The sequence below is a fragment of the Gasterosteus aculeatus genome, chromosome 20 (genome assembly GCF_964276395.1).
Source record: "Gasterosteus aculeatus chromosome 20, fGasAcu3.hap1.1, whole genome shotgun sequence".
Lineage (NCBI taxonomy): Eukaryota > Metazoa > Chordata > Actinopteri > Perciformes > Gasterosteidae > Gasterosteus > Gasterosteus aculeatus.
In genome coordinates this window covers 246,302-270,594 of record NC_135707.1, presented here as the reverse complement: position 1 = coordinate 270,594, position 24,293 = coordinate 246,302, and the positions used below count along the sequence as shown (strand labels likewise).

At 47.8% G+C, this 24,293-nt stretch overlaps 3 protein-coding genes and 1 long non-coding RNA gene across 11 annotated transcripts; all 4 read left to right on the top strand.

Moving 5' to 3' along the window:
* Positions 1–451: 451 nt before the first annotated feature.
* Positions 452–2,453, top strand: mrps12 (mitochondrial ribosomal protein S12). 2 transcript variants are annotated; one of them, XM_040164985.2, is made up of 3 exons: positions 452–594; positions 1,739–1,789; positions 1,919–2,453. In XM_040164985.2, exons 2-3 carry the CDS (start codon positions 1,741–1,743, stop codon positions 2,299–2,301), a joined length of 432 nt encoding a protein of 143 aa, XP_040020919.1. In that variant the 5' UTR covers positions 452–594; positions 1,739–1,740; the 3' UTR covers positions 2,302–2,453. The 2 variants fall into 2 exon arrangements, with proteins under 2 accessions (XP_040020919.1, XP_040020920.1); XM_040164986.2 differs by having other exon boundaries at positions 544–699.
* A 2,155-nt stretch (positions 2,454–4,608) lies between these two features.
* On the top strand, positions 4,609–5,427 carry LOC144389469 (uncharacterized). Its single transcript, XR_013453557.1, has 2 exons — positions 4,609–5,022; positions 5,112–5,427. It is a non-coding gene; the product is annotated as an uncharacterized LOC144389469 (long non-coding RNA).
* Positions 5,428–5,455: 28 nt separating this feature from the next.
* Positions 5,456–7,170, top strand: rpp25l (ribonuclease P/MRP 25 subunit-like). Of its 3 annotated transcripts, none has more exons than XM_040164981.2 (2): positions 5,456–5,816; positions 6,304–7,170. In XM_040164981.2, the coding sequence occupies exon 2, from the start codon at positions 6,304–6,306 to the stop codon at positions 6,913–6,915; it is 612 nt and encodes a 203-aa protein (XP_040020915.2). In that variant the 5' UTR covers positions 5,456–5,816; the 3' UTR covers positions 6,916–7,170. The 3 variants fall into 3 exon arrangements, with proteins under 3 accessions (XP_040020915.2, XP_040020916.2, XP_077950337.1); XM_040164982.2 differs by lacking the exon at positions 5,456–5,816 and adding an exon at positions 5,888–6,069; XM_078094211.1 differs by lacking the exon at positions 5,456–5,816 and adding an exon at positions 5,900–5,989.
* A 211-nt stretch (positions 7,171–7,381) lies between these two features.
* On the top strand, positions 7,382–20,310 carry LOC120810452 (gamma-aminobutyric acid type B receptor subunit 2). 5 transcript variants are annotated; one of them, XM_040164977.2, is made up of 18 exons: positions 7,382–7,770; positions 8,978–9,115; positions 9,583–9,753; positions 9,832–9,933; positions 10,011–10,076; positions 10,243–10,431; positions 10,502–10,744; positions 13,604–13,664; positions 13,758–13,838; positions 13,913–14,063; positions 14,355–14,487; positions 15,620–15,826; positions 16,134–16,241; positions 16,514–16,723; positions 16,796–16,897; positions 17,681–17,735; positions 19,714–19,819; positions 19,906–20,310. In XM_040164977.2, the coding sequence occupies exons 1-18, from the start codon at positions 7,531–7,533 to the stop codon at positions 20,063–20,065; spliced, it is 2,523 nt and encodes an 840-aa protein (XP_040020911.2). In that variant the 5' UTR covers positions 7,382–7,530; the 3' UTR covers positions 20,066–20,310. The 5 variants fall into 5 exon arrangements, with proteins under 5 accessions (XP_040020911.2, XP_040020910.2, XP_040020909.2 ...); XM_040164976.2 differs by having other exon boundaries at positions 19,711–19,819; XM_040164975.2 differs by having other exon boundaries at positions 17,648–17,735.
* The last annotated feature ends 3,983 nt before the right edge of the window (positions 20,311–24,293 follow it).

Below are 24,293 nucleotides of genomic sequence, written 5' to 3'. Positions count from 1 at the left end.
GTTAGGCCATTGTGCTCTAAACATGATAGGAAAACATCAGACGGGATGGACAGGAGTTGGTTGAGCATGTCGTTTTGAGTTGAGATGCAAAGAGAAAGGATGAGGAATCAGCTGAAGGATTCAGGGGGGCATGAATGCACATTACAGGCACTACTGACTGTGGGTGAGAGAGCACAGGGGTATTTTATTGGATATGATGTGCACTGTTGTCTTGTCTGTCTACTGTCGCGCACTAACCGCCAAGACAAATTCCTTGTATGTTTGACATATTTTGGCTAATAAATGTTTCCTGATTCCTGATGGAAATGCGGGGATGTGGTACAAAGGTCATTGTATACATATGTGTGTATGGTAGGAATAGTTGAGTTGAGTTTTTTTTAAATATCAAAAAATATATATATATATACATTAATTATTTCTATTTATTTATGTGGGAGGGAGGGGTATTTCGGGAGCAGGATAGGAACGTAGTGTCTGATCCACACTCCGGTAGGTGGCGGTAATGTTCCAACAAGATGAATGCCGACTGCCGTAAACTCAAACGAGGAAGTAACAGGAAGCACTTTTTGGCAGATTACTTCCGGTAGGCGTGAGGTAAAGTCCTTTTTATTTTACATTAAAATAATTATAGATAATTGTCTTCGCATTGTCTCAGATTGTAATTGGTACGTGATAAGCTGAAATACATCCGGCGAGACGGTAAGTGGCGCGAGAAGCTTTCACGTGACCTGTTATCCTCTGATAGCTGGCTAGCTCCCGTTAGCTACGCTACTAGCATTAGCACGTAGCTGGTGTGTTCGTGTAACCAGTGAAGGGAGATCCTTCCTCATCACCACAGTATTTAGGACGTCCGGGTCCTCCGCGAAGTCCCGGAGGGGGAACCTGGTTTACCCGAGACGGCACAGGTTCTCCAGAGGTCTCAGCCCGGCTGTGTGCTGGGTTATCCCCAAGAACCTTGTGCCTTTCCGGTGGTTACATCGAGATACTTGGACCTACACTAGCCGCGCTTCGTGGCGGCCATGTTTGTAGTCATTTGCTTTACATTTGTAAATGACTAAATATTGATCGATCTTCTTTTTTTCCTGGATCTTCTAAATATATACATTTTAATATGACAGTCTGAACACATGTGTCCTCGTGTTTACCTCATTTAACCATACTTTCACTGGTTATGACGTTTTCAACGGCACATTGCAATGACTTGTGGGTAATTGCCCTGGGCAAAGTCTGCATCTAATCTGACTTACAGAAAGAGTTCATAAAGGGCTCGAAAGGTCTACTGGGACGATGGTACAGAACCAAACCCTCACGTAGTCTGCAGCTGGATCGCAATATTTAAATAGTGACGTTTCATTGGTCCGCTCCTGTGAATTAACGATCGTGACGTAGAAACGCAGATCATGTGACTAACCGTTAGCATCACTCGTTTGTGTTGATAACGTTTCCCTTTGAACCTGGTTGTTTGTGTGTCTGCACGACTCACACTGTAACAACACATGAAGCATCTGACGTCACCAACAAGCGTCTCCGTCCATCACAGGGACGCAGCTCAGTGGATCCCTAAACACCGCCTTGTCCTTTCCTAACTCCTCATCAACTCTCCTAACCACCTTTGCTTCACCCTGTGACCTCTTCCACAGAGGTCAAGGAACGGTGGTTAGGAATAGACGTTAGGTCATTTTAGGACGCTTCAGATGGGTTTGGGCCTCACTGGTCATTCTTCTCTGGTTCCATTCAGACATGTCCTCCCTGTGGAGACTGAGACCGGCGCTGACATCACTGTTTCAGGGTGAGTTTACTCCCAAACGTGTCATTGCTCGTCTCCAGGGAGCGAGTCTCTGAGAGTCATGGGTATTGTAGTATTTGACATCTAAACCCTAGACTTAAAGATTGTTTATCTTCCTTCTCTTCTCCTTAGCGTCCCAGCATGCATCTGCCTGCATGGGTCCCGTCCTCTCCAGGACTATGGCAACCCTGAACCAGATGCACCGAATGGGGAAACCCAAAGCGCCGCTCAAGTCCATTGGGGCCACTTTCGGCCGCCCCCAGCTGAAGGCCGTGGTGCTGAAGACCATGATCCGGAAGCCCAAGAAGCCCAACTCCGCCAACAGGAAGTGCGCCCGGGTGCGCCTGTCCAACGGGAAGGAGGCCGTGGTCTTCATCCCCGGGGAGGGACACAACCTGCAGGAGCACAATGTGGTGCTGGTTCAGGGGGGGAGGACGCAGGACCTTCCAGGGGTCAAGCTCACCGTGGTCAGGGGAAAATACGACTGTGCTCACGTGGTGAAGAAGAAGCAGTAGAGGAGGGGGCAGCCATGTTTGGATGGACATGATTATAAACACGTGAAGAAGACAAGGCATGGAGGCTCACTGGGTGGGAGTTTGGTTCTAAGTCAGGTTTGGATCTGGATCAGGTTCATCATGTTCCAGAATAAAATCAGACATGTCATTGATCCTGAAGCTGTTTCTGTTCCAAAGTGTTGAGCATATGAAGAGGAATTGTATTAAAGTGGTCAATGTAACGCACATCTGCTACGTCTGATTGGCTGACAGAAGCAGCGATCGATTATTATGGATCCGGTATGAAGGACGTGATCCGATGACGGAGGCTTAATATTTAACCGTTGAACCTTTCTAATCATTGGAAGCAGCATCGGTTCAACAACCACCACTAGTACTCAGCTGTGGTATTAACAGGTACTTTATTGATCTGAGATTTGTTTCTTTACCAGAGTATTGGCATAGTGTGGTTGTAGTACCACAGTAGTATTAGTGTTCCTTTGGTGTATAGAAGTGTTAACTAAATACACAAATGATACATTCTGTCACACGGTAGAAGAAGTTGTGCGAAACAGAAAGCTGCAGCCATGACGTCATTAAATTACAACTAAAGAGGAGCGTCAATCTAACAGATGTTACTATACCTTTAGTTCCTGCACAATGAGCATAATTCAGAAATAAAATGATTAATAATAATTTTCAATTCAATATTATATACACAGCTCTTCCAATTGTGTAGAAGTACCACAGTGCTGTAGTAGTAGTACTACAGTGTGGTAGCCTCAGTTGAGGCTGCGGTCCTGATGAAGCTTCTGTCAACTCTCCCTGACTCCAACATCACTGACACCATCCTGTAGATCACATATGTCAGAGTCAAGGCCCGCGGGCCACATCCGGCCCGCGAGAAGGTTTTTTACGGCCCCTGGGATGATCTTGATTTATTATTAGAACCGGCCCGCAGACCGCAGCAAACCGGCAGCCCGCAGATCTTTTACACGCACCAATACTACATTTCCCACAATGCAACGGTGACGCACCGAGCAGTAGGCTGCTTCATTTCAATATTTATTGGCACAGCAGTTGTCAGCATCACAGTAAAATTAACTTTCAGATACCCATCAAAAATGGCAAAACGGAAGGTGGACACTGAGAACCGGGGGTTTCAAACAAGGTGGGAGTCGGAGTATTTGTTCACGGAGGTAGCTGGAAAACCTGTGTGTCTTCTGTGTGGAGAAAGTGTGGCGGTACTGAAAGAGTATAATCTGCGTTCCCGAGCGCACAGTTGGCTGATAAAATAGGTATGCTTGCCGCTGACTTTCGACGCCGATTTGCTGACTTTGAAGCACAAAAAAGCAGGTTGGAACTGCTCGGTAACCCATTTGCTGTTGACGTGGAAAGCTCACCACCAAACCTCCAAAGGGAGTTGATTGACCTCCAATGCAATGATGCACTGAGGGCAAAATATGCGGCAGTGGGTGCTGCGGAGTTCGCCCGTTTCCTCCCCGACACAATGCCCCAGCTGCGCATCCAGGCTGCTCAAACGTTGTCTATGTTTGGCAGCACATACCTGTGTGAACAACTGTTTTCTTTGATGAACTTGAACAAAACATCACACAGAAGTCGACTTACTGCTGAACACCTCCACTCAATTCTGAGGATTTCCTCAGCTCAGAGCCTTACCCCGAACATTGATGAACTTGTGGAAAAGATGGGACACCACCAAGTATCACCCTCAACCTCAAACAAGTGAACATTACTGTGCAATCACATATTTAGAGTTTTTACTCAGTTCAAGTTTAAAAGTTAAAGTTTAATATTTGTTTTCACTGCATGTTACTTCTCCTTAAACAAAGTGTTGTTTTTGATTAATAGATTTTTGCACTTTATTTTATTGTATTTCAATCCAATTATATTTTAAAAATATTTCAGTTGAGTGGATGATAGAAAATTGCTATTATTGTTTTTTTCTTTGAAGTAAATTTAGCCCACTTTTGCTAAAATAGAAAATATAGGCTACTGATGGTGCCTTGAATACCGGTTTCTTTCATTTAATGTTCATGTTATGGGGATTTTTATATAAAGGAAATTTGTCTTTTGTGTCTGTTGAAAATTAAAGATTACTGACAGAGCCATAAGAAAATATTGCTTTATTTATCTGATCATATTGGAATATATTTGTTAGGTTTTCAGTAGGTTCAATTAGGTTCACTAGACTATATGCGTCATTTAAAAAATTTTCAATGAACATTCGAACAGTCCGGCCCTCGGCTTGTAGCTACATTTTTTATTTGGCCCTCCGTCCATTTGACTTTGACACCCCTGCTGTAGATACTCGCTCTACAACATGAGGAGAACACGTCCTCTTCTCACTCAGAAGGTACTGATTCAGGCTCTTGTCGTCTCCCTCCTGGACTACTGTAACTGTCTCCTGCAGGTCTCCTGCTACCACCATTCCACCTCTGCAGCTCATCCAGAATGAAGCAGCTCCGCTGGTCTTTAACCTGATCTAAAGCAAATTGTAAATAAGCTTATTTAATGAAATTGCACTCGTTTCCTTGTTCTTCTGAGCTTGTATCCTTATGGTTGAAATGCACTTATTGTAAGTCGCTTTGGATAAAAGCGTCAGATAAATGACATGTGATGTAAAATGGGGTCGGCGGTGGCGCATGGAGTAGAGAGGGAGCCCCGGCTGTGTGTCCCAGAGCAAGACGGGCAAAAATGTAAAGGCCATGGGTTAAAAATGTAAGTCACTTTGGGTAAAAGTGTCTGCTAAATGAGCTGTAATGTAAAAGCTTGGTGGGGAAACGGTTTCCCTCTGTCTTGTCGAGCAGGCTCAGAGGAGCATCCTCCGCACCTGATGAAGGCAAAGACCCGCCCCCCTGCTGGAGGAGCACCTGGGAGGACCAGCTGGGTTACGTTTTATTGATTTACTATCTTCACAAACAAAGTACATTTTGGTTTCACGTAATGATTAGTCAGTTCGTGCAGAGACGAGACGTAGCTGAAGATGGAGACGCTTTTTGCATTGGAAGTAAAACAAACAGAATAACTGAGCAGAGGAATTCCTCCACGCGTCAAACAAGCAAACGGACCACTTTAGGACTGATAGTTGAAAAATATTTTTTAATTAAAAAAAAAAGAAAAACATTTCCCCCAGCCGTCGTGTAATACCTTCGCACCCCACCAGAGGGTCGCGCCCCACAGTTTGAGAACCACTCTGGAATCCTTCATCAACCGCTTTACTGCCCGTGAGTTGGCTTCGTTCGTCCCGGTCGGTGTTTGCAGCGGACCGACGCGGGGGTCCCGCCAGAGGAGAACACTCACCGACATGAGATGATCACACGTGTTTGCCGTGGAGAGTTCACACTAAACTATCACTAGTACTATAACTAGTACTCGTGTACTGTGACCTGGTTCCCACAGTTTAGCGGCCTTCTAGTTGGCAGTTTACGACAGTTGTCGTCGATCGACGGTGACGTAAAGTGGGGGGAAGTAAACCTGCGGAGATCTGCTAGCCGACAGAAAACAACGCGCAGGTAAGACGTTTAACTCGTTTGACTCTTGCCGATGATTTAAACATGACGTCATCTCTTATATGGCTGTGGGGCGTGGTCGCGCGCACAGCGGAAGTTAGCTTCCAGCGTTTCCATTTAGCTGTTAGCTCAGAGGAAGTTGCTAGCGCGGCGGAAGCACATGACGTATCGGCGACGTAATGTTTAGTCTGCTTCCTTTACGTATCTAACAGTAGTGTGTGTGTTCATCACCGCGCCGGGCTCCGGCTAAAATACGGTAGATTGAACGTTTCCTCCGTCACCGGTGACGCTGCTTTGACGTCATGATGGATCGTGATGACTTTTTAAAGCGTCAAAAATGTTGTCCATAAAGTCATTTTGGATCCCTTTTAAATTGATCAATAACGGAGACCGGATTTTACTTTTATTAACGTGTATAAATGACGTCATTAAGTACTTTAAAGCTGCAGTGCCTCGATGATTCCTGATGTCGGTCTCTGCCTCCCTCCAGATGGAGAACTACAAGAAGACGCACTCGGTGGAGCTCCCGTCCGTCTGTCCTTTCCCCGCCCTCCCCCCCGACACGCCGGAGGTCCGAGTGAGAGACGGCAGTAAGATCCGTCACCCGCTGCGCTTCGCTCTCGGCCACATGGAGGAGAGGCGGCGAGGGGCCCAGGGAGCGGGCGGGGCCACGGGGGGACAAGCGCTCTGCAGACAGATCGTCCTCACGGCCAGCGGAAAAGGTGTGTCCAAAGCCATCACGTGTGCAGAGATGGTTAAGCGGCGGGTGGGGGGCCTCCATCAGCTCACCCAGCTGCAGTTCAGCACCGTGGAGGAGGTCTGGGACCCTCTGGAGGCCACCAGCGGCTTGGACAGCCTCACCGTCAGCAGGAACCTTCCCAACATCTGGATCCTCCTCTCCAGAGACACGCTGGACCGCAGCCAGCCCGGCTACCAGGAACCGGGTCGTCATGACACCCTGTGGGCCCACGAGGAGGAGGGGGGACCACCGAGATCGGGACACAAGAGGAAGAAAGCAGGAGGGGGAGGAGGAGCTGGAAGAGGACGGGGACCCGGTCGTGAGACTGTTCGGTCCAGGGAACCGGCCAAAGGACCGATCTAAATTAACTGTGGATGTAAAGAGGACATAAAGACAAATAATGGGACGTTGAGAGGACATTTAGACAATTGGTGGACGTTTGGAGGATCTGAGAAATCTATATTTGTAGTTAATTTACTAAAACCCGATACAACGTCTCAACACAGATATTTAAATTCACTCAATACGTCTTTATTATTTCGTAATAATATTCATTTTCTGTTCCAACGATGTAAACGATGAAATCTTGAGTAAAATAATTAAAGATGTTTTCTCTGATTCCGCTGGTGTCAGTTTAGGAAACCTCATTCTACTGCAGCAGGGTCTCTGTGAGTCCTGGTCCTGGCGGCCGGGTCTCTGGTCCTGCAGGAGGAGACGCTGCTGCCAGGATCCGTGTAGACTGTTGTCTCATTTACTGAGACTGGTTCAGTTCAAACGTGTGAATCTAATGTTCTGGTGACCTGGAGGATAAGTAGGAAGTGGACCTGTGTACTAGACCTGGTCTCCACGAGGAGCGTGGAGGCGCCGACCCGTCTTCCTTAGACGCCCCATGTGTGACATCTGGTGTCCAGGTTGATCCTGTAATCCCCCGGGCTGCTTACAGGATTACCGGATCTCTGCCGGGAGCAGCAGACCAAGATGATGGAGGCGCTCAGGCTGCTGCTGGTCTGCTGGCTCCTGTTTGGTCTGGAACCGGTACCGGCTCAGGTACGCCAACCTCTGCCCGTGTTGTGGATGATGCCCGCGGGCTCCGTGTCGGGGGGGGGCAACCTGCAGGCCGGCGTGGCTACTGCGGTCCGACTGGCTTTAGAGGATCTGAAGAAACAAGCGGCTCCTCTGGGGGACTACGAGATCCAGTTCCATGAGCTGGACTCACAGGTGGGTCGACCAGAACCATTTCTGACTGTCAGTACAGAGTATTCAGTACTACAGCGGAAAAAGCGTTCAATGACTAGAAGTAGATGCACTTGTGATACCCTGATGTGTGTGTGTGTGTGTAATAAATATAATATATATATATATATATATATATATATATATATATATATATAACATTATAGTCATATAGCTTGTGAGCATGCCAGGCGAAATTCTCACAATAACTCAAATAAATAACCCGTCAGATATCAAAACACATTTTGATATCTGACAAAGAGATCTGTTTGACCTTACATACACACACACATACTGTACATACACACATATACACACACATACTGTACATACACACATATACACACACATACTGTACATACACACATATACACACATATACTGTATATACACACACACATACTGTACATACACACATATACTGTATATACACACATACATACTGCACACATACATCTAATTATTTGCCCAATACAAAATAAACAAACCAACATAATATAACGAAAGGCAGGAAGAGGCCAACTGGGCTTATTTGAGGCCCCCCCCATAAAATATAAATATATTTTACAAAATGACAAACAATAGACGAAAGAAAATAACACTAATAAAAACAAGCAATTAGAATTTCTTTCAAAACTTTTCATTCCATAATTTGGTTCCCTTAAATCTAACAGGACGTTGAGTTGTGCTAGTCAGTGATTTAGGGGGATGAAGATGTGAGTGAATTAACTGTGAAGTAGGACTTGAAATGATCAGCATCTTAAAGATAAGAAATGAAAGGTAAAGAAATATTAACGTCATAAATAGTGAGAATCTGCAGTTTATGCAATAAAGCAGCCGCTGAGTTGTGCGACTGACCGAGTTGCAATCCAACAAAACGTTTCTGAAGGACCAACATTCTTTGCAGAGAAGTAGGACAAGTACTTGCCATGGAATATTCTGGGTTAGGGTCAACAGGTCATCACAGCAGGACTGCCACTACGTCATCAGAGAGCTTTTTAAACCTTTATCCAGGACTTACACTCCCTCAGTCTTATCCCGCAAATTCAACCTCCGATGTTATAAGATATATACATATATCTATACGCACATATAGTATGTATATCTGAACCTGTCTGCACTGGTAGTGGTCTTCTGTCCCTGAGGAGGCCTTAGGTGGACCCACTGGGTAAAGTTCTCCTTGTGTTCTCAGTGTGACTCTGCTGAATCCATCAAAGCCCTGTTTGATGCCATGTGGGTGGAGCCTAACTACCTGCTGCTGTTTGGGGGGGTGTGTCCATCTGTGACGGCGCTCATCGCCCGCTCTCTGCCGGCCCTCAATCTGCTGCAGGTACACAGCCTGTCCACTAGACCTGTTTAACTTCACCTCTGCCTTTGTCTTGTGCCAGTGTGTCAACCTACGTCGTCATACCACCAGTGTCCATAGCCAAAGTTTGTCTTGTCTCGTGATCACCGTTTTACCTCGTGTGAGTGTTTTTTCTTTAGGGCTCTTTTTTGTTCCTGTGCCCGGCCTCAGTTCTTGATAGTAGCTCTGTTTTCCTCCTTTGGAGCGTCCTTAGTTTTTGGATTTTGTTTCGTACTCGGTATGAAATAAACTGTCACCCTATCAACCTGCTCTGTAGTCTGCTAAACCCGGTCCACATCATCCAGTCCAATAAACCCAATCCACGTCACTCTGTCCACTTCACCTAGTACACATGACCTGGTTAACTTCACCTGGTCTAAACTAAACCAGGTTCACCGGTCCAGTAAAACTGACCCACCACTAACAAACAAACTTGTCCCCCGGTGTCTCAGGTGTCCTTCTCAGACTCGTCCCCCAGCCTGTCCAACAGGAAGTGGTATGGCAACCTGTTCAGCACGGTGCCTTCGGACCGGGTCTTGAACCAGGCCACGGTGAAGCTGCTGCAGCGCTTTAAGTGGACCCGGGTCGGAGTAATCTCTCAGGAGCAACCCCGACTCTCAGAGGTGATCCTCTACTCCGGTCACAGATCTTCTCACATGTCTTCTGTGGCCTCATGTGTGTGATTCTTTGTTCTGGTCCAGGTGAAGAAAGATCTGAGCCGACAGCTGCTGAAGGCAGATATTCAGGTGGTTTCTTCAGAAAGTTTCTCTGACAACGTCTGCAGCAGCTTGAAGAGGCTGAAGGTATGACGCAGGTTTGGTCCAGGACCTGATGGACCCCTTTTACTCGGTCCTCTCAATGCTGCTGCTTTGATTTACAGGAACGAGACGTTCGGGTCATCATCGGTCACTTTGAGGAGGAGTCTGTCTCCGAGGTTCTCTGCTGCGTAGGTTTCTCCATAGACTGAAGTAGGATGGTCCGTCTCGTCCTTCATCTAAACTTAAATCTGAATACCTTTCATACTTTAAGAATACTTACTGTACCCTGAAGGCCACTATAGTTCTTCAACACTTGTAGTAAGGAAGGGTCAATCTGTGACCTCTGTCCTTCAGGCTTACAGGCTGAACATGTTTGGAGCCCGGTACCAGTGGCTGGTGGTTGATGGTGGAACATCTGGATGGAGGTTTGAAAAGCAGGTTCCCGGATGTACGGCCAACAGTCTGCTGATGGCAGCAGACGGATCCATCAAGATGCAGATGAGGCGGCTTGGTAACACCAAGACCCCGGGAATCTCTGGACGGGTCAGTAACCACGACAACCCTACGCCCACTAACACACCATCACATCTAACCACCTGGCCCGTCTCCTCAGACCCCTCAGGACTACCAGGACTCGTATGTTAGAAGGCTGACCCAGGAGGGGTCGAAGGTCAGCCCCCTCCACTCCTTCGCCTATGACGCTGTGTGGGTGACTGCCAAAGCTCTGACTCAAGTGATGGAGGCGGTGAAGCACAGAGAGAAGTATAGCAGCCGGAGAAACGTGAGCCTCAGTGGGGAAGAAGTCCAGAAGACACTGCTGGAGGCTGTGAAGCAGACGCAGTTTGAAGGAGTCACGGTGAGCTCGCTGACAAACCGAAAGCACACCTGTAGTACACCAACGACACACCTGTAGTACACCAACGACACACCTGTAGTACACCAACGACACACCTGTAGTACACCAACGACACACATGTAGTACACCAACGACACACATGTCCCGGAATAATGAGGATGCGGCTGAGGGTTTCAGTGTACAGTCTTTATTTTATCGTTTGCAAGCACGACTGGCTCCAGCTTCCTTGTCTGCTCAGCACTCTCTTGCTGTCGCCTACTTAAAGGTAAAACACATGGCTTGATTAGTCCCACCTGAGGCTGATTATGCCTCCCCCGGCACCGTTCCCTGAACCACTCCCTTCTCCGTCCCCCATGCAGCCGAGCCAAACCACACCCGCCACCACATACCCCCACCGCCCGACTTAGGCCGGGGAGTCATCCGGCCAAACCTACTCCCCCCTCGCCCTCGAGAGGGCGGGAGAGGAAGTCTGCCACGACCATCTGCGTCCCCGGCCTATGGACCACCTTGAAATTAAAAGGCTGTAGAGACAGATACCACCGAGTGATCCGGGCGTTGGCATCCTTCATGTGGTGGAGCCATTGGAGCGGGGTGTGGTCCGAACAGGTGAATGAGCGTCCCAGGAGGTAGTAGTATAGGGAGTTGACCGCCCACCGGATGGCCAGGCACTCCTTCTCCACTGTGCTGTACCTGGCCTCCCTCTCGGACAGCTTCCTACTAATGTACACCACGGGGCGGTCCACCCCCCCACCTCCTGGGACAAAACGGTCCCCAGCCCCCTGTTCGACGCGTCGGTCTGCAGAATAAAGGGGACAGAGAAGTTAGGAGTATGAAGGAGTGGTTCCCCACAGAGAGCCTGCTTTACCTTCTCAAACGCCTGCTGGCACTGCTCCGACCACTGAACCGGATCTGACGCACCTTTCCGGGTCAAGTCGGTCAAGGGGCTGGTGAGGTCCGCGAAGCCGGGGATGAACCGTCTGTAACACCCCCCCAGCCCCAAGAACCGCCTCACCTCTTATTTTGTCTTGGGCCGCGGGCAGGCCGCGATAGCTGTCGTCTTGTCTACCTGAGGGCGCACCTGCCCGCCCCCCAAGTGGTACCCCAGATACCGTACCTCCACCCGTCCAACTGCACACTTCCCCGGTTGGCGGTGAGCCCCGCCCGTCCCAGCGCCTCCAGCACCGCGCCCACCTGCCGCACATGCTCCGCCCAAGTGGTGCTGTGGATAATTACGTCGTCCAGGTAGGCGGCATCTGCCAGTAGCCCTTGGTTAAATCCAGTGTCGTGAAGAAACGTGCAGTGCCTAGCCGGTCCAGGAGTTTACATGATTCACGTCATTCACCCTGCGATAGTCCACGCAGAAACGTACAGATCCATCCTTCTTAGCCACAAGGATGATGGGGCTGCACCAGGCACCGTTGGACTCTTCTATTACCCCCAACTCCAACATACTCGGCAATTCCCAACGAACCACTTCTTTCTTGTGTTCGGCAACCTGTAGGGTCTCGACCTCACCGTCACGCCCGGGGGCGTCTCGATACTGTGTACTATGAGGTCGGTCCGGCCTGGCAAGGGAGAGAACACATTAGCAAACCGCTCCTGCAACCTGGCGACGTCCGCCCTCTGGCTCTCGGAGAGATGAGCGTCTCGAGGGAGCGTGGTATGATTACCTGCTTTTGGAACCTGCGGCCCCAGCTCCTCCCTTTCCAATACTGCAGAGACCAGAGAGACGGACTCCACCCCCTCCAGGCTTTCAGGAGGTTCAGTTGGTATATCTGTGTACCCCCGCCCCTGTCAGACCGCACCACCTCGTAGTCGACGTCCCCCACCTGCCGTGTGACCTCGAAGGGCCCTTGCCACTTGGCTAGGAGTTTAGAGTTGGAAGTAGGAAGTAATACAAGTACCTTTTCTCCCAGTGTGAATCGTCGCAGCCTGGCCCCTCTGTCGTACAGCCGTTGTTGTCGCTCCTGGGCCTGCAGCAAATTCTCTCGTGATAGCCATCCCAGTGTGTGGAGTTTTGCTCCTAGGTCTGGGACGTACTGGATCATTCTTCCAGAGGCTCGGACCTTCCTCCCAGCTTTCTTTAATCAGGTCCAGCACCCCTCGCGGCGTCCTGCCAAACAAAAGTTCAAAGGGAGAAAATCCTGTGGAGGCCTGGGGGACCTCCCGCACTGCAAACAACAGAGTGTTAAGCCAGTGGTCCCAATTATGTTCATCGTCGCTAATAAATTTACGGATCATGGACTTCAGAGTCTTATTCATGCGTTCCACCAGCCCGTCCTTCTGTGGGTGATACGCGCTCGTACGAATGGACTTAATGCCCAGTAACCCGTAAAGTTCTCTCAGTGTGCGCGACATGAACGAGGTGCCCTGGTCAGTCAGAATCTCCTTAGGGATTCCAACTCGGGAGATGACCTGAAACAGAGCCTGCGCAACGCTCTTTGCAGAGATATTGCGCAACGGCACTGCCTCCGGATACCGCGTTGCGTAATCCACGAAACCTAACACAAAGCGATATGCGCGTGCCGCCTGGAAAATAATTTCCCGGCGGCTTTTCCGAGCCAAACCACGCCCGCCACCACAGTAGTACACATACAATTATTACACACCTGTAGTACACTATGTCATACCTGTAGTACACCAACGGCACACCTGTAGTACACTATGACATACCTGTAGTACACCAACGGCACACCTGTAGTACACTATTACACACCTGTAGTACAATATGACATAACTGTAGTACACCAACAGCATACGTGTAGCACACAAACGACACACATGTAGCATACCGAAGTGTATGTGTGTATATTTGTACACACACACATATATATATAATCGTACGCATGTGTTTTTCAGGGTTCAGTGTTCTTTCGTAACGGAGAGAGAATGGCGGCAATCGATCTGATCCAGTTTCAAGGTGAAAGACAGTTAGCAGCGTTATTATTGTCATTGTTACCAATCAGCAGTGATTATATTGATTATTGGTTACTGATTAGCACTGTGTCCTCAGGCAGCAGTGGGGTGTCAGTGGGGGACTTCAGTACTTCCACACAACAGCTGCGTCTGGTAAACCACCTGCTGAAGTTCCCAGGTGAGACCCTGAACGCATTACAGACCGTCTCAGGGAACGCTGCTCAGTGTCGATGCTAACGTGTGCTGCTGCAGGTCCAGGACCGACCAGGGACCGGACCCTGGTCGTGGTGCAGCGGCAGCATGTCAGCTTCCTGCTGTACGGCATTATATCATCAGCTGCAGCCGGGACCATCTTCATCACGCTGGCCCTCCTCTTCTTCACCGCCATCTGCCGTAAACACCGGTGCATCCTCTCATTCCTGTCTCCTAGACCTGTAGAACACAGCTGTAGTACCTGAACAAACAATGATGTGATTGTGTTTATGTTGTTGTCCATTATTGTTAATATTCATGATTTACGATATGCACTATCCTTCTATGTGATGTTTTTTTGACACATTCTCAATTTGCATTTACAATAAGGAATCAAATAAAATACAAAAATACAAAGAATTGATTTCGGAGAAGGCAAAATGCCCACCTGGGTACAGAAACACATACTTGTCTTAAGAGCAAAGTGTTGTTGTGTCTGCAGGCCGCTCACGCTCAGCGATGGATCGGAGGACGAGCTGCTGCTGCTCGGCGTCCTGATGTCCTCCTCCTCCATCTTGGTCTCCGGTCTGGACGGAGCCACGTGGTCCCTCTGGACCTCTGAGCTCCTCTGCTCTGTGAGTTCAGACTGCTTTATACAGGAGTACTGCTCATATTGTTCTTTTCACTGAACTACATTGATTTGGCAACGTTGGTTATGAAAAAGATCAGTATGAATTATTATCATGGATGAAGATTCAATTCATTTTATTTTGTATAGCCCAAAATTACAAATTAGCCTCGGAGGACTTTACGGTCTGTACACATGCAACATCCTCTGTCCCGAAACCCTCACATCAGCACAGGAAAAACTCCCCAAACAATGAAAACCCTTCCATGGGGAAAAAAGGGAAGAAACCTCAGTGAGAACGTCAGAGGAGGATCCGTCTCCTGATGGACAGACTACAATGATGACACAATAAACAATGTAGAAGATGAAAAATTCATATGACAGATATGATTCAAATAATGTAAGTAGGTGTACGGCAGGACCACTGCAGGGACAACCACCACCAGATAGAACCCCCATCCGATAGAACCCCCATCACATAGAACCCCCATCACATAGAACCGCCATCACATAGAACCCCCATCACATAGAACCCCCATCACATCGAACCGCCATCACATAGAACCCCCATCAGATAGAACCCCCATCAGATAGAACCACCATCACATAGAACCACCATCCACAGAAGCCTGTGGGAGAGAAGCACAAAGACTTTAAGAGAGGGTAATGTTGGTTTATGATGACAGTAATAATAATATGATGATGGCAGCAGCAGGTGTCAGGACCAGGGTCCAGAAGGAACTACAATCTACGGAGACCTGCTAGGGGAGAAAGCACAAAAAAAACCTCCCGTAAAGAAGCTGAATTAGTCATGTGCATTAATAAAACGTGAATTATTGTAGAACGAGAGCGTGAGAGAGGAGCTCGGTGTGTCCTAAGAATTCCCCCGGCATTCTAAGCCTATAGCAGCTTAACTAAGGGCTGGTCCGGGCTAACCTGAGCCAGCCCTAACTATAGGCACAATCAAAGAGGAACGTTTTAAGTTTTATCTTAAAAAATAAAGATGCTCTACCTTCACCAGCTGCTACATGAACTTTCAACATCATGCTTATTGTGGTGCTGGCGGTACTGGAGCTGTACTAGCATACCTTGTACACAGTAGTATTGCTATTCCACGTGCCGTCCCGTTGGCTCCACAGGTGCGCCTGTGGACCGTCTCTCTGGGCCACACAGTGGGCTTCAGCGTTCTGTTCATCCGAACCTGGAGGCTTCACTCGCTCTGCAGCGTGAGGCACAAGCCGGCCGGCCGCGTTCTGCTGCTGCTGCTGCTGCTCGATGTGTCGCTTTTAAGCACCTGGCAGACCGTAGACCCTCTCAGGCGGGTGGAGCTTCAGTTGAGACCACAGGTAACAACCACACAGGAAGGTTCCCCGATCCATCTGTTAAAGTAAAGTGAAGGTACATAGCTATCATCAGGAACTTGTGTTATTTATTATGAAGAACTTAATTAAAGCTCAAAGTATCAACATTTATTTCTCTTCTATTGTTAAGTAAAACTGTATATAAATGAATTGCATAAATAGTTTTGTTTTTGTGGAGTATAAATTACAAAGCAGCAGTACATTGATATACCATGAGCGTAAGTTCCCCCTCTGACCTTTGACCCCTAAGAAGGCCGACCCGGGGCTGATGTTCTAATCCGTTGTCCTTCAGAGTGTCCCGGCTCAGGACGAGCTTGTCCAAATGTTTTCTGAAAGCTGCAGCAGCTCCAACATGCAGCTGTGGATCGCTGCTGTGTGCGGATCCAAAGCTCCTACAATGGTCAGCTCTGATCCGTAGAACCATGGAACCAGAGAGTCATAGAACCGTGGAACTGTGAAACCATAGTCGTAGAACAATAGTGCCCTACAACCATGGAAACAGCGCCATTAAACCACGACACCAGAGATCCATGAAACCATAGAACTAGAGAGTCCTGGAACCTTAGAATCGTGGAACCATAGTCATAGAACCCCGGAGCCATAGAGTCATAGAACTATTGGGCCATAGAAGATCTTCTCACCTAAAGGTTCTGCTCCCTCCCCGTGCTCCAGGCTCTGGGCTGCCTGTTGGCATGGAGCGTGAGGTCACCGGGTCGTCCACAACCTCTCACGCAGTGTGTAGTTGCCGTGACGACCTTCAGTGTGTCCGGCCTGCTGGCGTCGCTGCTGACGGCCCACAATCCTCCTCTCCAGCTGGGCGTCAGCGGCGTCCTCGTCCTCTGCTGCAACCTCTTCGTCCTCGGCTGGCTCTTCGGGCCGAAGGTTAGCGCGACCTTCAGAGAAGCGAGAGGCGTCTTGATGCTCTGTTCCTCTGACGTGGTTCTTTCTCTTCAGTTCCTGTATGGAGACGATGAGCTGGGAGACAAAGAAGAAGAGGAGGTGAGGGGGAGGAGCCTGAGCGGCCTCAACCTGCAGCTCTGGAGTCACAACGCACAGGTGAGTGGTCCCAATGAGTTGATGCTGCAGCCATGTGCCGCAATCCATGTGTCACGTGTGATATGCTAACTTCTATGTGCCCCGTTCCATGTGTCACGTGTGATATGCTACCTTCTATGTGCCCCGTTCCATGTGTCACGTGTGATATGCTACCTTCTATGTGCCCCGTTCCATGTGTCACGTGTGATATGCTAACTTCTATGTGCCCCGTTCCATGTGTCACGTGTGATATGCTACCTTCTATGTGCCCCGTTCCATGTGTCACGTGTGATATGCTACCTTCTATGTGCCCCGTTCCATGTGTCACGTGTGATATGCTACCTTCTATGTGCCCCGTTCCATGTGTCACGTGTGATATGCTAACTTCTATGTGCCCCGTTCCATGTGTCACGTGTGATATGCTAACTTCTATGTGCCCCGTTCCATGTGTCACGTGTGATATGCTACCTTCTATGTGCCCCGTTCCATGTGTCACGTGTGATATGCTACCTTCTATGTGCCCCGTTCCATGTGTCACGTGTGATATGCTACCTTCTATGTGCCCCGTTCCATGTGTCACGTGTGATATGCTACCTTCTATGTGCCCCGTTCCATGTGTCACGTGTGATATGCTACCTTCTATGTGCCCCGTTCCATGTGTCACGTGTGATATGCTACCTTCTATGTGCCCCGTTCCATGTGTCACGTGTGATATGCTACCTTCTATGTGCCCCGTTCCATGTGTCACGTGACGCATGAGTTTATTTTCAGCTGGATTCAGACATAGAAACCCTCCGCTTGCAGCTCTGTGAGGCGACGCAGCCGAAGCTTCAGCGCGGCACCAGAGGACGAGACTCAGGTAAAGACACACAAGAGGTTAAGACTGATCTGAAATCAGCTGAGCTCAGTACACTTAGTTAACCCTCGCTCCATCAGAAAAGAAGAGGAAGCCTATGAAAACGGGCTTGGAGCAGACAAACAGACGTCCATGTAGGAGACATTATTGAAATACATGTACCTCAGGGTGCTCTCGAGCAACATATGGAGTAAGACGCAAATTTCAGTGCTCCTGCAAAACCGACAATATTTTGATTAAAAAACAGTAATGCTAACCACTATAAGGACTGACCAGTGAGTTTTGCAATTTTACATACTGTATTGTCACATCATTATTTCCAAATGTATTTTTTGTCACTCAGTCCCTCTCCTACTCACAAACCCTGCAATCACCTTGATCTTCACTAGAAACTGCTCTACCACTAACATCTCTGTAACTCCACTTCATGTGTCTGACCACTTCTTCATCTCTTACTCTCTGTAACTAACGACCCCATCAACTGACTCTGTACCTGTTCGTGGCAACCTGTCTCAGGCTCTGCTCGACGGCCGCACCTACCGGGTAACCTGGCGAGGATCTGTGTCGGAACCTTGTCTTCTTACTACTGGAGTTCCTCAGGGTTCCGTCCTGGGTCCCCTCATCTTCTCGCTCTACACCAGCTCTCTCGGTGCTCCACTGGTCTTTAACCTTCCTCCCACACTCCTCCGCTCTCTTCACTGGTACCGGTGGCTCATCCAGTTCTAAACATGGTGCTCACGTACCATGCTGTGAATGGATGGGGTCCAGCTTACATCCAGGACCTGGTCCAACCCGACCTCTGACCTCTCCGCTCTGCATGTGATAAACTGCTTGTTCCTCCTCACTGAGAGCAAAACACTCGACTAGATCTCCACTCTTTGCTGTCCTGCTCCTAAATGGTGGAAGGAGGTCTCTGAAGACATCAGGACCACAGAGAGCCTTCACATCTTCAGACTAAAGACACACCTCTTCAGACTCTACCTCCAAAGACTTGGAAAATAAGCATAAACAATCAGCGTCATCCAGTTTTCTAACCAACTTAAACGCTACCCGTAGAGAACTCAACAGCCTGTTATCAGAAAACATTGATGGAAGTTTGAGATTCACAAACCAGAGATATTACGAACACGGTAACAGGACAAGCAGATTATTAGCATTCAGATGAAGAAAACAGCAATCATCTAACACGGTACATACAATAAAATCAAGAGAAACGTTTGTTACAAAACTGGATAAAATAGCAGAACTCTTTGTAGAGTTTTACGAATCTTTATACAAAAACACCGATACCTGCTCTGATGATGCAAAACTCAGAGTTCCTAAATCCCATCAGGAATCAGGAAACATTTATTAGCCAAAATATGTCAAACATACAAGGAATTTGTCTTGGCGATTAGTGCGCGACAGTAGACAGACAAGACAACAGTGCACAAGTAATAAAATAAAGTGGAATGAAATGCTAATGCAATGTGTTAGTAGAATAAGGCTAAGGCTATGGGTTAGTATAAAACAAGAGAATAAAGTTAAAAAAATTTAAATATTAAAAGTAAAAAAGAAAAATATTAAGCATAAAGTGCACTAACAAACAAGTAACAGACAAGAGACAAAGTGACAAGAGACAAAGTGATGAATTGCATTTAAAGTGTCATGTGCAGTATGAGGGGGAGTGACCGGTGGAGTGTTATAGTCAGGCAGTGGGGGACCGGCTCTGTTGATGAGCCCGACTGCCGACGGGAAGAAGCTGTTCGTGTGGCGGGAGGTCGTAGTCCTGATGGACCTCAGCCTCCTGCCAGATGGAAGGGGCACAAACAGTTTTTGTCCGGGGTGGGAGGGGTCGGCCGAGATCTTTTTAGCTCGCTTCATGAAGCTAACTGAACCGACAGAATCAGCAGCTAAGGAACTAGATGATACACATATATGTATATATATTATAATATATTTTAGATATTATCAAACTGACTGAACCCTGTGTGCTCAGCAGGTGGACTCAGATCTGTGACATGGTCCCATGCGGCTCAGGTCTTCTCTGAGGAACGGAGCCCGGCTTGGGACCCTTTGAGTCCTGACGGCATCAACTCTCCTGAACAGTGAGAAACTTTCCTCCTCCCCACGTGTCACTGCGCTAATTATGTACTCCAATCAGGCCGTTGAATTTGTACTGTGATCCTGTCAGTGTGAGGCGCCGCCTGTCTGTCCAGCTGCCGATCCTCCATCACTCCTACCTGCCGGCCGGCGGCGTGAGGGCCAGCAGCTCCAGGATGTTCTGGGACGACAGCTACTTCCTGTTCCCCGACCAATCAGACGGTGGCTGTGACCATGTCACTGAGGAGTAGTGGCAAAAGGACTCTTTTACTTCAATACTACATTGATCTGTCACATTTATTCCAAGTAACTATATAAATCTGATAGTTGTTTAATCAGCTGATCACTGACCCGATAACCGGCTGTTGGGAGCTGCAGTTTGACATGTTGGATTTATACAGATTAGAGATGTAGGATTAAATTGTGATAATAAATAAATAATCTGTATTTAAAGTTTACAGGTTGCAGGATAAAAGTTGAAGAAAGAAGAAGAAAACAACAACATACTCTTGATTTATATTTGTTTGCGTTAACCATGAAAAACATTTTTAATGAAGACGATATTGATGTTCCTCCCATGTATGATGGGGTGTAATGAGGTGTGGTGATGTTTGTCGTTGGGGTGTAATGAGGTGTGGTGATTGTCGTTGGGGTGTAATGAGGTGCGGTGACGTTTGTCGTTGGGGTGTAATGAGGTGTGGTGATTGTCGTTGGGGTGTAATGAGGTGCGGTGACGTTTGTCGTTGGGGTGTAATGAGGTGTGGTGATTGTCGTTGGGGTGTAATGAGGTGCGGTGACGTTTGTCGTTGGGGTGTAATGAGGTGTGGTGATTGTCGTTGGGGTGTAATGAGGTGTGGTGATTGTCGTTGGGGTGTAATGAGGTGCGGTGACGTTTGTCGTTGGGGTGTAATGAGGTGTGGTGATTGTCGTTGGGGTGTAATGAGGTGTGGTGATTGTCGTTGGGGTGTAATGAGGTGTGGTGATTGTCGTTGGGGTGTAATGAGGTGTGGTGATTGTCGTTGGGGTGTAATGAGGTGCGGTGACGTTTGTCGTTGGGGTGTAATGAGGTGTGGTGATTGTCGTTGGGGTGTAATGAGGTGTGGTGATTGTCGTTGGGGTGTAATGAGGTGCGGTGACGTTTGTCGTTGGGGTGTAATGAGGTGCGGTGACGTTTGTCGTTGGGGTGTAATGAGGTGCGGTGATGTTTGTCGTTGGGGTGTAATGAGGTGTGGTGACGTCGTTGGGGTGTAATGAGGTGCGGTGACGTTTGTCGTTGGGGTGTAATGAGGTGCGGTGACGTTTGTCGTTGGGGTGTAATGAGGTGCGGTCACGTTTGTCGTTGGGGTGTAATGAGGTGCGGTGATGTTTGTCGTTGGGGTGTAATGAGGTGCGGTGACGTTTGTCGTTGGGGTGTAATGAGGTGACATGACAGAACTCGTATGAGCTCACGGCCTCCACTAATCACACATGTGAAGAATGTGACTTCAATGTCTTGGTTCTCTTTTTAGATTTTACCCCTTCCTGCTTCTCATAATATTCACGTTAAAGGACAATTCATGCCCCTGCCTCCTGCTTCGTTAAAGTTTCCTGTATCCCAGTATTCCCCTTGTGATAAATGGGATATTAACCTCAAAGCAAAGGAGCAGGTTTATTCAGGTTATTCTGCCAGAGGAGAATCTTTTCATCATGTTCTACCAGTGGGACTAAACCAAATACAACAGGATGTTCTATTGTACGTGTCTATCTGGTTGATCAGTGTTCAGACGCCTTTGGATGAACTCTTTGTAGATAGTTATGAGGAGCAGAATCAAACCGGAATCTGACCTCCGGCGTGGGGCGTCACACAGACGGTGGTGGAGCTTGAACCAGGCCACTGTCAGCTCTTCATCATCATAGTCATCGTGTGGTCTGTCTTAGTATTTCCTTGATTCGTGGCCGGGACTCGTTCGTTCCAAATCATCGCTCACACAGAGGGATCACATGTCCCTCAGCTCCTTTAATTCCACATCAATGACTGTTTGCTGCTGCCTTTAATTGTCCATTTCATTCTTAAAGACATTTTTAAACTACACTGCAAATTTTATTTTATTTTTTTAACGTCTCTTTAATGACTTTCTTTTACGTTCAATCAATGTTCTTCACTAAATCTCCTTGCTTGGATGTTTTTAATAGTTTTATGCATTTTGAGTTGCCTTGTTGTTGAAATGTGCTATAGAAATAGATTGCCTTGCCTCCCACTAGCGAGCAGAGAGGGGGAGGAGCCTCTCCTGATAGGATGGTTCTCCAAAGGTTCCGACAGATTCATATTAAATCAATCAATTGTAATCTCTCATTTTGGGCTTGGCTCCATTGTGGGTCGGCTGCCGCTTCTCCCCATCCTGTGTGTTTGTGTCTTCTTGTCCTCTGTGTGTCTGTCTGTGCTGTTTGTCCCCACCTACCAGAGGCGTGGCCGTCCATCCTGCTCCGTCCCACACCGCTGATCCACATTCCATGATTCCCCCCGCAGTTCTTAGACCCGGCTGCTCGTTCGTTACGTCCTCCCACGTGGTAACGTGTCTACCTGGTGGTCTCTGGGGGTCTTTGTGTCTCACCTCACCTGCCGTACCGCCTGCTTCACTCGGGTTCATCTCCCCTTGAGGATCGGCGCTCATTGATTCCTTGAAGCCGTTGTCTGTGTCCGGTGTGGAGTCCTATGTGTGGCGGTTGTACTCTTTCTTGCGTTGTGTTTTTAGAATCACCAGCAGGACACGGACCACATTCGGCTCCGATCGGCCGTTTATTTCGTGACGTTAAGAGACCCTGGCGAACATGCAGGAGGTTAGCGTCTTCTAGTGATGGCAAGTTCGGATCTTTTTACCGACTCGGTTCTTTGAATCTCGTTCAGTAAAATGAACAAATCTTTTTTCGAGTCATTCGTTCCTGTCGGGGGGGGTGGTGGTAAGATATTACCGACCATTTTATTGACTCGGTTCTTTGAATCTCTTTCAGTAAAATGAACGAATCCTTCTTCGAGTCATTTGTTGACGGGGGGGTGGGTTAGGGTTAGGGGTTAGGGTTAGTCATCGGTCATGACTAATCGGTCATTGATTTGTTCATTGAGCCGATGCAAGTCCCGATGCGTGGCCACGAGAAAATGAACTAATCTTTTTTTGAGAGGACTCGTTACTCTCGAGTCCTTGTAAGGATTTGTTCGTTCACGAACGACACATCACTAGCGTCTTCATAGAATACCTCGTGGCATCATAACGGTTGCACACCCTGCAGCAGACCCACTAGAGGGCACCCACGTGACACCCTGTCATGAGCGACGTGGAGTCAAACACCCGTTTGGTTTATACAGTGGGAACATGGTTTGGCTGCGTACTTTTGTGAAACAGGACTGCTTACAGACTGCTGGCTGCGCTTATGAGCCGAACTACAAAGCATCACATACTTTTCAGTCACATCTCATACTAGATACTCATACTAGATATTAGTGTTGTGTCCATTAGTTCAACAGCCCGTCAATTTCATTGTTATGCTGCAGTAAAATGAAGTCATTTAGTGTGTTTTTTGGTCACATCAATTTCAAAAATCAACGCCCCAATTTGAGAGAAATTCACACTTTGACGCCTCCTCTCAGTCTGACTAACAGAACGAGACACATCCTATGATTCAGGACCAGTGTGTTTCCATTTATGCTAACATGTTTGTTAGATAAGAAGACTTATCTAAGGGCTCTTCTACATTAAATAAGGAGACTTTGGGTTCCTCTACGTTACATCAGGGGACATAAGAATGATTTCTTCCAATGTTTATTTAATAAAAACAGTCTTGATGAAAGTTGTGAAAGTCCATTTATTGCTTACAAGCAGGAGGTCAGAAACACAAACACGTGTCCCGGTGCTCTGTGGACACGGCGTCTCCGAGCAGTCAAAGCCGTGACCTTTTATACACACACGTGAAGGTCGTCCCCAGTGGCGCCGAATCCCAACTACTAGAGCACATGGGAGATATGAACACGGTTCAAATGGGGAAACTCACAGTTCCTTTGTGGACTCGCCCTCCTTTCTTCACACACAGCTGCAATTAAAACGTGGAATCATTCTGCTTTTTACACGTTACATTTTTAGCATATGACTATGTTATAACGTATTTTACCATTACAGGACTCTGGGCTCCTCTACAATAAATAAGGAGTCTGGGTTCATTTTCTGAGGACACACATTTCTGGCTGGTCCCTCTAGTCCAACGTCCTGTGAGACTCGGACACTCTGAGGCCTAAACTCCTCCTGAATTGGCTCCTCCGAGTATAAACAAAGGGAAGTATTCTGCTGCCAGATGGAAACACATGGAACGCATTAAGTGATATTCTGAAGAATTGACCTCATGGTTTCTACAGAAAGTCCCCACATCAACACACACACTCATACGCACACACATTAGTAGCAATTTCACCAAGTAAAGTATCAGGAATTAGGAATCAGGAAACATTTATTG